This window comes from Zootoca vivipara, chromosome 17 (genome assembly GCF_963506605.1).
Source record: "Zootoca vivipara chromosome 17, rZooViv1.1, whole genome shotgun sequence".
Classification (NCBI taxonomy): domain Eukaryota; kingdom Metazoa; phylum Chordata; class Lepidosauria; order Squamata; family Lacertidae; genus Zootoca; species Zootoca vivipara.
The window spans coordinates 33,744,125-33,761,369 of NC_083292.1; the positions used below are offsets into that span (position 1 = coordinate 33,744,125).

Genomic DNA, 17,245 nt, shown 5'->3' on the forward strand with positions numbered 1-17,245 from the left:
TGAGGAACGACCAATGTTAGACTCCAACTCCCATCAGCCCCTGCCAGCATGGCCAATGGTCGGGGAACATGGGAGATGGAGTCCAGAAGCATCTGCAAGACCCTCAGTCAGCCTGGCACTCCACCCCCCAGCCACTGACACCTCTCATGCCAGGGATGATCGACTCTGCACACTAATGATCAGGAACAGCCACCCGGATCGGAGTTCGAATCCCCCCCAACTTGGTGTGTCACGAGGTGGAGCGAGAAAAACCAAGCCGGGGGAGACGGCAACGAGAGGTTCCTCTAAAAATTTTAAAGGCTAAAAATTAAGACAGAGTGATCATGGGAGCCCCTGGGGGGCAGCCCAAAGGCAGGAAATCCTCCTTTACCCACCCACCCCCCAAAACCCTGGGCTCTCCAGTTCTTACCCCATCCGGTGCCCATGTGGCTGGTGAAAGAGCAGCTGAAGTGTCAGGAGGGTTGTGGCAACAGTGCCCGCCGAGCCCTGCCCGGCCCCGGCACAGCAGCAAGGCCTGACCCACTTCTGCTTCCGACTCGTCACCTGCTCTCTCTCTCCCCCCACCCCACCCCACCCGCCACCCCAGGGAGGGGAACTTTGCCAAGTCATACCAACTGTTGCCAGGGGAGGCTACCCACTTTCTTTGCGCACAGAAACAAGCGCCCCCTCAAATATCAGTTTGCAAACAGGATTCTCCCCCTTGCCTTTCCATTGCCTCCTTCAGCCGGGCACAGTGGCACAAGTACTGGCAACCGGTACTTTTTTCTTCGCCAAGTCGCCTTGGCACTGGTGCTGGGGGCAGGGGGGGGTAGCACCAGCAGCGGCAGCAGCAGCACGCAAACTGTTTGGTGCTCCCAAGGAAGCTGCAGGAAAAAAGAAAGGGAAAGGTTGGTGGGCGAGCCCTCCTCGCCCTCCCTCGGCTCGGCTGTGCCAACCGGTTGGCACTGCGCCCAGTTCGTCGCAGGTTTCCCCCTGCCAAGCCAGGCTCCTGTTACAGGCCTCGCCTGGGGTACGGCAGCCAGGCCGGGGATGTGTGCCACGCAGGGTTGCCATGGAGCGCGGAGGAGCTCAGGGGCAGCGTCGTCCCCCACCCTGGGGCGGCGAGGGAGGGGGGCACCTCCAGCAGAGAACAGGGCGCGGCACACGGAGGGAGATTTCTCCACGGTTTCATCAGCCTCCCCCTGAGGAGGCTGGCTGCTGCGAGGCGGAATGGCTGCTCCCGCCTCGCAGCAGAAGCCGAGGCTCCCACGGCAACCAGGCCACGTTGGGCGCAGCCGGCCCAACTAGGCCACGGCTCCAAAACCAAGAGCAGAAAGCGGAGCACCAGCCAGGCCGGAGAGCGGGCAGACATTGTGGCGGACCCTGTTGCATCACTGGCCGTCCCTCGGGCCTCCGAAACCCCAACCTCCTCGCCCGTCAGCGGTTTCAAACCTGGCATTTGGAGTCACCAGCAAAACACCCACACACCCACACCCTTTTAACAGATAGAAAAAGCAAAACTTTCAGGAAGGACATGGGTTGGTGGGGAGGGGAATGCTGCACCTGTTGAATTTCTGCCCAGGCTGCAGGAGCAAGAAGCAGGGAAGGAGTCCCCAAAGACTCAACCCACGAGACCACCCAGCTAAGCGAAAAGCAAGGCCAAAAATAGGCCATAAGTGTAAACGCCCCCTCCCACATCCCAGGGCTTTTTCTTCTTTTTATTAGAAAAAAATACTAAGTGCGAGTCTCAAGCAGTGATGCAGCTGGAAACCTGGGTTTCGACACAGCTGTTTCAAAACCATGCTTAGTCGACACCCGCTCTCTATCAGAGAAGAAAGGAAGGGAACTTAGCGCATGCTCTGAGGATCGTTTTAAAATCTGCATTTCCCTCTTAATGCATGCAAATGAACTGAGGGCTTTACAGCAAAATACACTGCAAGTGTAGCTGGCGATATCAGAATATTCACACACACACAGTGGCAATTTTATCTGCTTAGTTGCGTTTCTAGGTGCACATCTTCGCACACAAACAGGCTGGTGTCTGAGGCAAATAAGTACTGCATCTGATACTCTGCACATGCTCAGAAGAAAGCCTAACCAGTCAGCCAGCACAAAACGCCATCATTATGGAAAAGCTGGTGACATTCAGTTACGTTTCTCTCACAAGCACCCACTGAAATTAATGAGCCTTAATCACGCATATCACTTTTAAGGGATAAAGCGTGGCTGAATAACACCCAGCTTCCCGTCATTCTAATTAAATTTTTTTAAAAAATATATTTTAAATCATTGTTGTTGATTGGTCTTCTCGAACCATTTAACTGTTTTTGTACACAGTCTTTAGGCTTTTTCTCTTTTTTTAAAAAACAATCAAGCGGTGCACAAATCTTACCAAACGAACAAAACAAAAGTGTGGGGGGGGGAGTTAAAACCAAGACGGGCTGCCAAAGAGGTACCAGGGGTGGGGCTCAGTTTAATTTTGGGATGCCTTAATCCCAGCATTTACCTTCCTCACGTCCTTGCCTGCTATTTATTGCTCTTCCCCATCCACACACACACACACACACACACACACACACACGCCAACCTACAATCCACTTTGTTGCCTCACAAGCCCCCCCTCCCCCCACCTCCGGCACATGAGGAGGACACCTGGGGACATGGCGCAGGTGTATTCTTAGCTGCCTCCCCACCTTGCTCACCCTTGTGCTGCCGGTTCAGAGCCCTCAGGGAGGTGGGTCTGCGCAAACAGGCGGGTGAGCCTGGCTCGCCTCGCAGCCTCCGCAGGTCAAGAACCGTCACCCTTCCTCCTCTGCCATGCAGGTGGGCAAAGAACTGTGTGTCCACCTTTACACACGAGAAGAGCTTACGATCCATGCTCTCGTGCCAGATGGGTGGGGTACAAATAATAAATTATCATTATTCTTATTACTGTATTACTTCAGCAGCCAAATTATTCTTCTTCCCCCAAAGAATCCTGGGAAACCGTAGCTTGCCAAGGGGGCTGAAAGTCATTCGGTCACTGAGCTACAGTTCCCAGAGTTCCCTGGGAAGGGAGATTGCTTGTTAATCCTGGGAACTGTAGTTTGCTCAGGGGGCAGAGTTGTTCGGCGACCCCCTCATCTTTGCCCTCACAGATCTGCAATTCTCAGAGCTCCCTGGGAAGCGGGATTGGCCGCCAATCCTAGAAACTATGGTTCTCACCTTCACAAAGCTACAATTCCCTTGACAGTTCCCAGGATCCTTTGGGGCAAGGGGGTAGCCCTGATGGTTCAAGTGGCATAAGAGTGCTTTAAATGTATGGTATGGACATGACCCACGTCCCGACTGGGGCAGTGAGTGCTGCGTGGGTGCGAAGGACCGAACGTCGAGACGGAACGGGTGGTTATGAGGTTGCATCCAAGCTCTTAATCATACCCGGAGTAGGCACAGCAAAACGAATGGGCATGATTAACATTGGGCCAGTGGGTCTACTCTGAGTATAACTTAGTTGGATGCGGCTCACCACTAATTCTCTGGTTTTCTGGAGACAGTGTCCAACTGAAGCCTTTAGAACTATTAAGAGCATCCTATTTGTGAAACAGAAATCACAATATATATACTTAGACAATATAATATAAACATACCGGTAGAAGTCAAAATCAGAGTGCTAAAATAATCTAGCTGGGGGGAGACAACCTCCCAGCCGGCATAAGAAGCAGAGACTTATAGGAACATAGCAAAGCGGCCTTTGGTACATCCAGTTCTGTACACCAGGGTTTCCCAAACTTGGGTTGCCCACTATTTTTTTGGGACTACAATTCCCATCACCCCTGACCACTGGTCCTGCTAGCTGGGGATGATGGGAGTTGTAGTCCAAAAACAGCTGGGGACCCAAGTTTGGAAAACACTGGTAGCAGCCCAGGTTTCAAGTAGAGAGCATTCTCGGCCCTATCAGGAGATGCCAAAGAACTGAACCCGAGACCTTCTCCATGCAACGTAGATACACTACCACTGAGCTAATATCCATATTTCAATGATGTTTAAAAAAGTATTAAGGTGTTGTGATAAGGAAGAAGAGAACGTCAGATCCACACGAACAAAACCGTCAAAGACCCCACAAAATTCTGATGCCACACAGACAAGATCACACCCTGCGTTCAGTCTCCAGGAGTAACCACCACTTCCAAGTTCTGGATTCCGAGTTGCTAATCTGGGTCATTAACCGGGCTCACCAGCCTAGGAGAGATTGCCAGTCCAACAACATTGGAACATAATAGCTTATAGTACTGTATTCATCAGTCTTATCAATCAGACTTGTTTGGCCATATGGGCCATCTATATTATTCTGTACGCTGAAATAAGACGGATGGAATAGTTTTATTGTCAAGGGGCAGAGGATGGTGACTCTTTCTTGTGGGCTGTATTTACAAGAAACAAAAGTGGGAAAGGGCTGTTTTCTAGGAGCTAGCAACTCTTGCCAGGCTCGGAAACCACCACAGCTATGATGGGAGATTCCTTAGTTTAAAATACATAGCTAAGGAATCTTCCATTGTCATATCATGATCGATTTGAAAGTTTTATTCAGTGAGCCAATAAAAAATATATGTACTTCAGAAAAGAAAACAGTTATTGGATTCAAATTATCACATTTTTCTTCCTTTTTCTCCCCGTCCTTGTAACTCTCTCACTCATCGACTTCGATGTTAAGCAGACTTCCTAAAAGTAGGAATACTCCTCCTTATTTTAATATGTTTAAAGCACTTTCCTTGTAGTGCTACCAATAATATTGCTCTTTTTTTTTTTACCATCTGGACCATAAGGTGCATTTCATTCCACTGAAAGTGGAGGAGGGAGAGAAGGAAGCTCCCCCTTTGTCCTAACTTTACAAACTTGTTTCAGGACACCCCGGAGGGTGAGGAAAGCCGAACAGTCAGGAGAAACCCCAAGCAAAAGTCCCACCCCAAGAATCAAGGCTCCCAATAAGAACAGAAGAGGAGGCCAGCTGCCGGATGAGGCCAATGGCCCATCTAGTCCAGCATCCTGATCTCACAGCGGCCAACCAGTTGCCTGTAGGAAACTCACAGGGTGCTGCCAGTCTTGCCAAGGTGAGCACACCTATACACACATCCCTGTTAAGGGAGGGAAGGGTAATCAGTGGGGCTGGGTGTAACTTGGGAGGGCAGAGTCCAACTAGTAAAGTTTGCCCAAAAGGAAAAGGGAAAAAAAGAGAAGCCACCCACTCAATTCTTACCAACACAGCACCCAAGCAAAACGGGCACCTTAAGAATCATACCCTTTGGATTCCAAAGGGCACTTCTGCATTTGAGACAAGGCCTGCTTTCACCACTCGCGTGCCAGGCAGGTAAAACAGCTTTCTGCTTACTTGCCATTCATTCCCCGCTTGCGGGTGGTAGAGAGTGAGAAGCGGGGATGGAGGCACATGGGACAAGATCCCAGTTGGGCCCCTCCCTCCCTGGCAGCGCTGAAGCCACAGGTGCCACCCCAGCTTCTTCTTGCTCACAAGAATGGCTGGGTCTTAGCTTCAGTGGGATAAGGTATTTGGAGTCAAATACGGAAGCAAGGAATCCTGCAACAGCAGCAAGGTGGGATCCAAGCCCGACAGCAACTCTAGCTAACAAGGAAGCTCACGTCCTAAGAAAGTCCCCCCCCCCAGGTTACAGTCCAGCAACTGGGCACTCGTGGGGCACTGCCTGCTCTCCTTCAACCATGCCCACCTGCCCTTAGCACCATCTCCAGCTCAGACGAGGACAAGTCATGGTCATGTCTCACCCCTATTCAAACCTAACAGGTCCAACAATTAAAACCAGCTCCACCATTATTTGAACGACGCCTTTTTGGCGGGCACACGCGGCCCACCCCCTGGCAACCTGCCTGCCTGGCTGGACAAGAAGATTTTGTGACAGGGGGTGTGGGTGGCATATGATGATGGGGGGGGGGGGAACTGCACACAATAACATGCCCACAGTTTATGCCAGGGCAGTGCAACCCACAGCGCAGAGAGGGCAAAGGATAAACAGTGGAGAGGATCCTGACCTCTCCAAAGTCGCCAAGGCCCAGGCGTGGCAGGAATACCCTGGCACCAGCCACGTTGCTGGGAAACCTTTGCGAATTGGTAAAAATAGCCCCCCAAGCTGGGAATCTTCAAACTCAAGAAGGGGGGGGAGTAAACAAGGAACCTGTCAAAGGAGGGACAGAGTTCATCCACTCTCAAAAGGGCCTGGAATGGTGGAGTGATCCCCCCCCCCAAAAAAGAGGGGAAACATCCCCCTCCCCAGAAACGTAACTCTCGATCCACAGAAACAAATAGTGCAATATACCCATACAATCAATTGGCTCCATTCACTGGTATGAAGCCAGGGAGAGAGAAAAACGGGCGTGACTTCCAAAAGATTGCCCTCCCCCCGACAAAACCAGGCTTTAAAAAACTGGGGTGGGAAAACGGCTCACGCCCGCCCCGATCTTATCCCCAACATGCCTTTTTGCGTCCTAACATGATAACATCACCTCTTATTGGGAAGTGGGGGTGGGGGAGAAGAAGGGATCTGGGGAAAGCAGGTGACCGGGGGGGGTAGTGGGGAGGTGGAGAGGAAAAAGAGCCTTAAGGAAATTCCCACCCAGCCACCCCCCACGCAGCTTGCTATGTGGGGCTCGACTTCTGCTCTCGGGGTCTCCGCGTGTGTGTTTAAATCTCCGGGAAGCAGAGAGGAAGTTTCGAAGGAGAAATTGGGGGGGGGATTTGAATTTCCAAATTCCTGGTGAGCTTCAGTTTTGGGACCCAGCCGACTAGTCAGAACCCCCATCTACAGAGGATCGACGCCCCGCCGCGGAGGATCGGACTCACCCCAATTTTTTCCCCTCCCGGCCGGGTTCTCGGGACGCTCCGTGGACACTTTTCAATAGATACCGAGATCTCTCTTGCGCTCGTCCCGCGCGCGTGTCTGCGCTGGCCGGTGTCGGCGGCGGAGTGTCGCGCACGATCCCCTCTGCCTCTCTGTGCCCCCTCCCGGCTCACCTGTCCTGGCCACGCCCCCGGCTCACCTGTCCTTCCTCCCCCGCCCCCCTCCAGCTTAGCAACCCAGCTGCGCCAGGCGACCTTAGCCTCCCACAACCCGGAAAAGGAGGCCAGCCCTCCCCGACTCTCCCTCTCTCCAACCCCCACCCCAACTACGACATTGCGCGCCCGTGTACCCCCACCCCACCCCACCTGCGCCAAGCCCCGCCCCCACCTGCGCCAAGCCCCGCCCCCGAGCCTCCCGGCGCCCCGCCTTCTCCGCACCTGGCTCGCGCAGTTCCACTCGCCATCTCATCCTCTCGCTGTCGCGTCCTATTTTTCCCTCCTCTTCCCAAGACAGCGGGGACGATCCCGCCTGCGCCGCCTCGCCATTGGACGGAGCGGACGATCCTTCGCCTCCCACTGGCGGGACCCGCCGCCCTTCATCCCTCCGCACCCGCCTCCTAAGCGCCTTGGGTGGGTTGGGTGAGGGGAGAGGGTTATTTCAGGTCGTAAAAGCTGGCGGCCATCAGATCCCTTTCTCTCTTTTTTTCCCTTTATCCGTCGGACGCCTGGGTTCTCTGCAAAGGCTCCCCCCCTTTGCTGGGAATCCTTGCAAGGGTTAACGGGCTTCTGCAAACTCGGGGTGAGGGTGGACTGGAGATCCGGCCTGGGTAGGTTTGGGGGGGCCGTCATTTCGGTCACTTGAGGAGAGAACTAGGAACAGCTGAATCATCCGAGGCTGCGGAAGAGAAGTTTGCAAGCGGAAAGGATGATTTAATCCTCAGGCGGTGGGGCAGGGGAAAGTGGGGAGGGGACTTCCCACTTGGAAGGGATCACCCCCTTCTCATCCTCCCCCCCCCCCCGCGCCGCAGCGCTTGGCCTGGATGATGCAGCCCGCAGCGAAGCCATCTGGCTCCGGATCAGCCCAAAGCGCGCACACGCCCTAAGCACCATCTACAGGCCACGTGGAGGCCCACCGCTCCCTCTTCATGTTGTATTTATGCAGCCACTTCTTTGGAGCAATAACCTAGCCTTCGAAAAGGCTCCCCAGAGCTGCTGCTTGCAAATCAATAATAATGAAATAACCCTGTGCGCAGGCAGCTTGCTGCCTTTGGAAAGGCATGGCGCAAAAGGAAAAAGGGAGGGGGAGGGCAGAGGTGAACAAGCGAGCTCGTCAGGCCCTGGATTCCTCCTGCAAGAAAGTGAATAAGCGGCCTCTACGGAACCCACTCAACCTGGCGAGATTAGGAGGTGCCAGCATTGGCATGCGTAGCCGGACCGTTGGAACTGAAGGGGATGGTTTTGCTTTCAAAGTCCAAAAGGCTACATTTCTGCTTCAAGAGACTTAGGCCCCATCTGCACTACAGAGCACTCTGGTGCCACTTTTAAAAGTGTGGCTTCCCCCAAAGGATCCTGGGAACTGTAAAGGTTGCTGGGAATTATTTTGAGACCCCTGTTCTTCTCACGGGTCTGAAATTCCCCGAGATCCCTGGGGAGAGGGAAAGAGGGGTCTCCTAACAACTCTCAGCACCCCTAACTAACTACAGCTCCCAGGGTTCTTTGGGGGGAAGCCGTGACTGTTTACAGTGGCATAAATGTGCGTCAAATGACTATCATGCAGATGGGGGCTTTGTTGAGAGATTTTGAAAACGCTCTTTTGCTCAGAGTCTGATCCGCATTCTCCAGGTACTTGTTCACATTACATGCTTAACAACTGGGCAGCAGAACTCCTACTATTGGGCATGTGAAGGGTTAAAGAAGGGTCAGGTGAAGCTGGCCAGGATCATCCAATTGGAATCTGGATTCCTGCATGCAACACAGGAGTTTGAGAAGGGAGTGGGAACTTGTAAGCACCGAAGTGACATCCCAGGGGCGCCACCCAACCGTCTTAGGGGCTCCGCTCTGGATTCGTGTAAGGTTTACTCCTCAACCTTATCTTCTCCCAAAGATATCCCACAAGGTGGTTTACAATGGAGGGAGCAGGATGAGGGGAGGGTATCTGGTGGACCACCCCACTAGAAGCAGAATGAGATTGGGTTCCTTGTGTTTTGGGATTGAGGAGGGGCTAGCAGAGAGAAGACTTCTGGGACACCAAAGCCTAGAAGATTGGCAGCAAATAGTTGGGAAGAGGATCTCTGGATTCTTTCCTATCTGTGGACTCCAAACACGCTGCAAATGTGTTTTGTATTAACGGATCCAGAGTGATTTTCAAGAAATTGCAGAACTGGGGGAGGGGGTGGGGGGTAAGAGAGAGAGGTACATGGAAAGGCGGTCCTATCCACAAACCATCTTCAAGATTTGCCTGCTATACGATGCTAGAGTGCAAGGCTATGGGATCCTGGGAACTGTAGTTTGCTAAAGGGCGCTGGGACCTGTTCTGTGAGGGGTGAACTACAGTTCCCAGGATCCTTTCAGGGGAAGCCATGAGCTTTAAATGTGTGTAGGCAGCCGTTTAGATTATGTAATATGAAATAAGCCCAGGCTCCAGAGTGCGAGGCCTGCCTTGAATGAACCACGGACCCTGCCCCACAGCTGGTTGTGGGGTGCGGATGGGGAGGGGGTTGATCCAGCAAAGTGCCCAGGCGCTGATCCATGCAAAGGAAACTCTCCAGCCATGCTGGGCAGGGTGGCGTAGACTCCCTTATCCCTGCTCAACGCCCCCCCCCGCCCCTTGCAGGTAACTGGGTGGGGTCACACACACAGGCCCAACCTGTTTGGCTGCCGCCTGACGGGCGGGTGGGAGAAGAGCTCACCGTGTTCCTCCTCGCTTCACACTCACCTGGCCTCACCTGAACAGACCCTCCCGCCCCACCCAGTGCGCAGCCAAGAGCTTCGTCCTCCCCCCCCCCCATGGAAAAATTCCTGGCTCTGCTTCCCAATCCTGTTCCCTTCCTTCTCAGCCTGAGTCAGAAACAGCCACACGCAGGAGAGCATTTTAAGCAGAGCTGGGCGGAAAGCTTGGAAGAAGCTCACAGACCCCTTGCCAAGGCAAATAGGTCCCTTTGCACAGACATTATCTCACTGAAGTGCCTGAGCCCAAGGCCCCATAGCAGTGGGGGAGAGCCCGTTCCAAGAGGGAGGCAGGATCTGGGCCCAGCAAGGCTCGGGTGTGTGCCGACTCCGAGGGATCACAAAAGCCCAGCCTTAGCGGTTGTTTCCCCACCCCCACCCCAAGCGCACACACCTCTCGGGATTAGAGCTCAGGCCGTATTGTTCTGTTGCTCTGGCACGGTGTAACCAAAGCAGCTCCCTGCCCCGAGGAGCTTACAATCTGTGTTGCAAACAGAGAGAAAGGGAGAGGAGCTTGCGATGGCCATGCGCTCTGCCTTCACATAGAGTCATAAGAGTCGGAAGAACGGATGTGTGCGTTTCTCTGCATACAATTTCCTTACTGGAATTTGGCAGGGGCAGAGTGAATTTCAAGGTAGAAAATGCCCTGGAGCACATAGAGAGGGCGCGCTTCAGCAAGGACAGGGGGAAGCGTTCCTGAGCATGTGCAGAGTGGTATAGCGGCCTGCACAGGGTGCATTTTAAAAGGCAGTGCCCCTGAGCCGGTGGAGAATGCATCTCAATTAAGACAGGTGACAGTGGTAATTTGGTGGGTGCAGAGTGCATTTCGATTCAAAAGGGACAGATTAAAGTACTTACATAGCAGTAAGAAGCACTGGGCATGCTTCTGAGCACGTACAGAGTGCATTTCAGTAAGGACAGGTTAAGGTTTCCCATGAGCACATACAGAGTGTTGTTGGGGTAAGGAGAGGTGCAAGTTCTCCTGAGCATGTACAGAGTGTTTCAGTGGGTGCAAGTGACTATATACCTCCCTGAACCTTAAGATCCTCTTTGGAGGCTCCCAGCTGGATGAAGTGAGGCTGGTGAGAACCAGAGAAGGGGGCCTTTTCAGGAGTGGCTCCCTGGTGACCGAACAGTCTTCCCAGGGAGTTTTCTCCAGAACCATCTTTGTGATACTTTCATGTTTACCCAGCCCTTTCCATGAATGATGTCATCAGGGTCTATCCCTGCACTTTAACTTTGGAGCCTGGCGAATCAGGGAATTGTAGAGTCGGAAGGGGCCACAAGAGTCATCTAGCCCAACCCCCTGCAATGCAGGAATCTCTTGCTTAACGTGGGCCTCGAACCCATGACCCTGAGATCAAGACAGAGCCATCTCGAAGTTTGTTTGTTTTGTATCTCTAGAACTTTTGACTCAATGGTTTTTTGTCTTATTTTCCATTTATTTGGTAATTGAGGTTTTTGTTCTGCTTTCTTTTTATTTTTTACTTACGGTATTTACTGTATGCCACCTAGCCCAAGCTCAGCAGAATGCACTCTGCACATGCCCAAAGTCATGTTTGTTTGTTTGTTTATTCACAACATGTTTATGCTTCCACTGACCTGGGAGAGAACAGGTTTCAAATCCCCACTCAGCCTTGAAGCTCTCTGTGTGAGACCTTGAGCCAGTCGCTCATACTCAGCCGAGCCTACCTCACAGGGTTGTTGTGGGGACAAGGGGAGGGGGAGAAAACTACCTGCACCACCTTGCGCTCCTTGGAGGAAATATTTTATAATAGTAATAATTATTATAAGTATATACTACGTGAGGTGATCACAGTATTCTGCCCTGACTCTCAGAGAATTACTGAATCCTAGGCACACTAGATTTCAAGCTGATTTTACATATGAAAGTGTTTCTAATTTTTTTAAAAAAATTGTTATAATTGTTTTTACTATTAATTGTTTTTAATATATGAAATGGCATAATTGTTTCGATGGCTGTTTTTATTGTGAGACCGCTTGGAGATGTTTTGTGGGAAGTGATTCATGAATGGAATGAATGAATGAAATGAATATCTTGAGTTATTTGAATTTGCTGTCTGTATGTGTTCATCGCCCAGCTATCCACAACTTTGCTTTTAGTACACAGGATGTAAACAAAGCAAAAAACGAACGAATAAACAAACAAGGTGCATAGACCAGTGGAAGAAGCGGTCTGACAAAGCATTGCTGTTGCTGCACACCGTAAATTTAAAGCATGCCCGCTCAAAGAATACTGGGAAATGTCGTTTGTTCAGGGTACTGTAGCTCCAATTAGGAGTAAACTACAGTTCCCAAAACTGGTGGCTGGGGATATGCTTTCAACGTGCTTTAAACACTTGGTGTGTACACAGCCAGGGTGATTTTCAGGGGGGCGCCCCACCTTCCCAAATTGCTTTGCTGCACATTTCCTGGTTGTGTGATCTTAACACGTCCTGCACAGCCCCACCCTCAAAGGTTTACTCAAAAGTAAGTCCCACTGTCATCATCTTAGTCGGTATCTGTATCGGATTTGAGATTGCAGTTATTTAAAATTTAGGGTTCCAGTTGGTTTTAATATGTTTATTCTGCATTGTGAAATCGCATTGAGGTTAATAAAATTATCATCATCATCATTATTAGTGTTCAATGGGGCTGACGCATGTAAGTGTGCACAGGGCTGCCTGCTTTGCATTAGCTCCGCCTCTTCCCAACCCTAGCTCCGCCTCCTGTCAGATGCCCCGCCCATGCCCCAGTGGTCACTAGCTGCTGCTACAGACCTACATATTTAGTGAGTCGCTCCCTGATCCTGTTCCCCTGGAAGCAGCTAGTTCTGATTGCAAATTCTGAAACTGAGTCCTTTTAATTAGTAGGTTCCTCTTTGCAGCCATAGTGAACTGCTTTCTTCCTTTTCACTTTTTCTCCTGTTCTTCATTGGCACGAGACCTAAGGCCCATCAAAATGCAAGAGGCTGTGGATCAAAAAATGTGAGTTCTTGTTAGGGTTGCCATAATACGTCCGGAATTTCCTGGACATAGCTGGATTACTGCAGCCAGAAGCAGTGCCCGGCCGGAAATTGCAAAAATGTCCGGGAAAATCCGGATGTATGGCAACCCAAGTGTCAGCAGTGTCGTTTTTGGCGATTTCCCTTAAAAATAGCTCAAAAAAACTATTTTGCCAAATAGTTGCCAAAAAAAGGTTGCCCAAAAAGCTGAACATCTTTGGGTCAAACTAAAAAAACCTGTGCCCCTGCTTGCCCTGATCCCCTAACCAATGGATTCAAGTTACTAATTTTTGACTATAGATCAGAAGAACTTTCTGACAGTAAGAAATAGTAATAATAATATTATTATAATAAATTTTTATTTATACCCCGCCCTCCCCAGCCAAAACCGGGTTCAGGGTGGCTGACACCAGTAAAATTACAATAAGGCATAAAAAGAAAACAATTAGTTAAAATACAGGTTAAAATACAATTTTAAATGTAGCCTCATTTTTTTAAAAAGGCCCAAGTCCAAAACCATAAGGGAGGAAAACATAGGGGTCAGACTGAGTCCAGCCCAAAGGCCAGGCGGAACAGCTCTGTCTTGCAGGCCCTGCGGAAAGATGTCAAATCCTGCAGGGTCCTGGTCTCCTGTGAGAGCGTTCCACCAAGTCGGGGCCAGTACTGAGAAGGCCCTGGCCCTAGTTGAGACCAGTCTAACCGCCGTATGGCTCGGGATCTCCAACATGTTGTTATTTGTGGACCTTAAGGTCCTCTGTGGGGCTTACCAGGAGAGGCGGTCCCGTAGGTACGAAAGGGGAAGAGGTTGAATAGCAACCTCTATTAGTGGTCATTCAGATTCCTCCGGGGAGGTCCACAGGCAAGGCACGAAGACACTGATACGCATAAGGAGACCTCAGCTGGATTAGCCAAAGGCCCACCTAGCAGAGTTGTCAAGTTCTCCCTTTTTTTAAAGGGAAATTTCCTTATGCTGAATAGGCTTCCTCGCGAGAAAAGGGAAAACTCGACAGCTATGCCACCTAGTCCAGCACCCTCAACTGGCAGTGCCCAGCCAGATGCCCCTGATGGGAAGCCCCCGAGCAGCCCCCAACTGCAGCAGCGCCTTCCTTCCCCCCCCTTCCGATTCCCAGTACACTGCCTCCGACAGCGGAGGGAGGCCTTGAAGCCGCCGACTCCACTTTATGGCGTGCACTGATTTGAAAAACCCCACGCGGCAGGAGGCAAACTCTGTGGCTGAAGGGATCTAGCGGCGCTCGCTTTGGGGGGGCGTCCGCCTCGGGTGGAGGGGAAGCTTTCCTGTGTCAACCACTTCAGAGGGGCTGAGGAAAGAACGGCGGGCTCAGGAGAGGCATGAAAGGCAAGCCACACTCGGAGGCGTACGTAAACCACTCTGCGCCTCCAGAAACCGACCCTGACACCTGATTTCTAATTTTAGGCCCCGTCAGAGAGGAACAGTTCCTGCAAGGGGGAGATAGGGTGGGAGCCCTCTGCGCTTTTTTTCACCTCTTCCTCCACTGGCCCAGACTGTTGGTGGCATTATACCGGTAGATTAAAAAATGGGGTTGGCTTTGACATCAAGGGACTCGGTGTCCCCGAAGTCCGCTGTCAGTGAGAGAAGAATGGGTGGAGGCAGGATCCAGAAAAAGCAAGGGAGATCTTTATTTCCCTGTTGCAACAGAGTCCCCTCTGCTCCTTGCAAGGAGGCGAGAGACCCAGAACAAAGGTATACTGTACGTACAAGGACCTTTAAAGACTTCAGGAATTGGCAAACCCCTTAGCCAAAGACCACCCAGACATCACAGAAAGAGGCGGTTTACAACAGAAATTTGAGAGTGCGGCTTCTCTCCTGTCTGCCAAGATACCTGATAAAGGCATTACCTGGCCAGCCTACGGTAGCCAGGGGTGGCCAACCTCCAAGAGACTGCGAACTACTCACAGAGTTAAAAACTGGCAGTGGGGGGTTCAGGTTGAGGTTGTTGAGCTTTTTTTAGGAAGGATAGCCATCCATGTTTTGGAGGGTTTGGGTTAAAGTTGAGCGTCTTTAGGAAGGAAAGCCCTGTTTTGGGGGCTTCAGAGCACAGATGTATAGCTTTTTTAGGGGAGCCAAAGTTGCTGAGCTGCTTTGGGGAGAGCCAGGGATCTACCACAGATTTCCAGTGATCTACCAGTAGATCACGATCTACCTGTTGGACATGCCTGGCCTAGGCGGTTCTTTTGAGATGGTAAATACTTTAGTTCTTGAATCCAGGTCACAGGCCTACCCTATTCCCTACACAAAACACGCCCCTTAAGACAGCATTTGTAAGACTTGTAAGTGAAAGAACCATTTGGAGAAAGTTTCTCCCATATTTTCCCTCCTGTCAAGGAAATGTTTTAGAGTCATTAAGAGTCAATATGGGTTCAGGATTGCCCTCCTGTATGGGCAAGGCTGGGAGAGACCCCTGCCTGAACATGCTGGAGAGATGTTGCCAGTCAGTGTAGACAATATTGTGGGACTCTGGGCCTGCTTGTGGGCTTGCCCTACATGTATCTCTCAGGGGCACACTTAAAAACCTGCCACAACACACTCTTTGCCCGACAGTAGAGCCGGCTACCTCTGGTGGTGGGGAGACTCCTGCAGTTAGACGGAAACATAAAGGGATAATAGCTCAGTCAGTGGAGCACGAGACTCTTAACTTTCAGGGTTGTGGGTTCGAGATTCCGTCATTGCAGGGGGGTGGCCATATCACCCTCTGCAGTTCTCTGAGTCTTTCTCATCTTCCTTCGGCTACCAGATGTCTGGGGATCCAAGCCGCTGCCCCGTGGCCCCTCCAGCAGTCAGATGACAACACAAAGAAGTTTATTCTGGCTCGCTCTCTTCCTCCTCCACCCCCACCCTCTGTTTTCCTTTAAATCTTTCAGTTTCTCTGAAGACTCGAGAATCACGCTGCGGGTTGTGGGTGGGCAGGGGAGGTGCGGGGGGGGGGGAGGTTGGGAAGCGGCAGGGAGGAAGCCGTCACTTCCCCCGTCATGCACAGCCGTCTAGGAACATGAAAGGCCCAAAAATGGCTCATATCACAGCCACAGCCGGGTAATTTTAGATTCTGGGCTCCGTGGTCTCCCAGGCGGGGAGGGGGGTTGCTTTTTAGATCAAGGAGGGGAATCTGTTTCAACCCCAAGGGCCACGTTCCCCTCTAGGCAAGCTTCTGGGAGCCACCTGGCTACGGATCTGGCCTTTAAGCTTTGCATGAGAGCTGTAAGGAAGCACATCTACTCCCATCGCAGGTTTCTGGCCCTTCCCCTTAAAGCTGAAGTAAGCTTCTAGTCCTCATGGGCCCATATTAAAGACCTGGCTTTAATAGGAAGCTGCCTTAGGAAGGCTGCACTTGGTATTTGTCTACAGTTTGGGGGAAGAAAAGGCTAAGGCGTAAACCCTACAAAAGTAGAGTCCCTAAGATACAGTAGTTGGATAGCAACTTCCGGAAACTCCTGCAGCCAAGAGGGGCCACACCTCTTGCTCTGCTTTCCTTTGGACCCCTTTGGAGAGCAGGTCTATAGCTCAGCGGATCTGCTCTGTGTGCGAAAGGCCCCAGGTTAAATCCCTGGAGAGCTGCTGCCAGCCTGTGTAGACAATATTGAGCTATATGGATCCCATGACTCCGGATAAGGCAGCTTCCTGTATTCCTATATAGTACATGGACTCTGTAAAGTATTTATGAAACGTTTGGTGCAGCTGGGGACACACCGCCCCCTGGTGGCAGTCACAGAGATGCCACTTTGAGTACACTGATTTCAAAGAATAGGAGAGAGGTTCCTTAGGAAGATGTGTGGGACTCAGAAGCCCACCTCCCTCTCCCTTGGCACCCAGCCTGCTGACTTCCTTCCTTCCCATTTCCAGACGGGCTGGATCCGAATGAATTTGTGGCATTGGGGGGGGGGGAGATTCATTTCGCACATGCTCAGAGAAGCCCTTTCAAGCACATATCTCCACAATTGCTGCAAAAGCAGCGCTCTTACTTCCTTTCTTTGTGCCGCTCTGCACATGCTCAGAAGTACTCTTGTCGCAAGCATCCATTCCCTGGGAAATGTATACCCTGCCTTCCAGCTTCGCTGGGGGAAGCAGCTCCAGGGAGGGGGCGTGTCTTGACAAAAGGACCCTCCAAAGGCCGGAAAGGTGCAGTCAACTCTCCTGGGCAGAGAACGTACTCGGAGGCACTTAACCTTATGCCTGCCCACCTGACCTCCTAATTTGCTCCTGGTTGCGATTGGTCAAATTTAGGGTTCCAGTTGAAGGTCTGTAGCTCAGTGGTAGAGCTTCTGCCTCGCGTGCAGAAGGTCCCAAGTTCAATCCCCGACATCTCCAGAAATTGTGCCTGGAGCCTGGGAGAACCCCTGCCAGTCAGTGTAGACACTATGGAGCTAGATGGACTCAATGGTCTGGCTTGGTATAAGTCGGTTTCCTATTATCTTCTTAGCTGTACATTTTGAATGATGAG

At 51.5% G+C, this 17,245-nt stretch overlaps 1 protein-coding gene across 3 annotated transcripts in view; it reads right to left on the reverse strand.

The window, feature by feature from the left end:
- Positions 1–7,310, reverse strand: part of ZBTB7B (zinc finger and BTB domain containing 7B) — a 61,465-nt gene extending 54,155 nt beyond the window's left edge. Inside the window, exon 1 of one of the 3 annotated variants that reach the window (XM_060269745.1) lies at positions 7,259–7,310. In XM_060269745.1, the coding sequence (XP_060125728.1) occupies positions 7,259–7,289 (31 nt within the window). In that variant the 5' untranslated portion in view covers positions 7,290–7,310. Of the gene's footprint in view, positions 1–409; positions 7,011–7,258 lie in introns of those variants that run through there. The other 2 variants (XM_035097667.2, XM_060269746.1) reach the window with 2 other exon arrangements.
- Between the last annotated feature and the right edge of the window lie 9,935 nt (positions 7,311–17,245).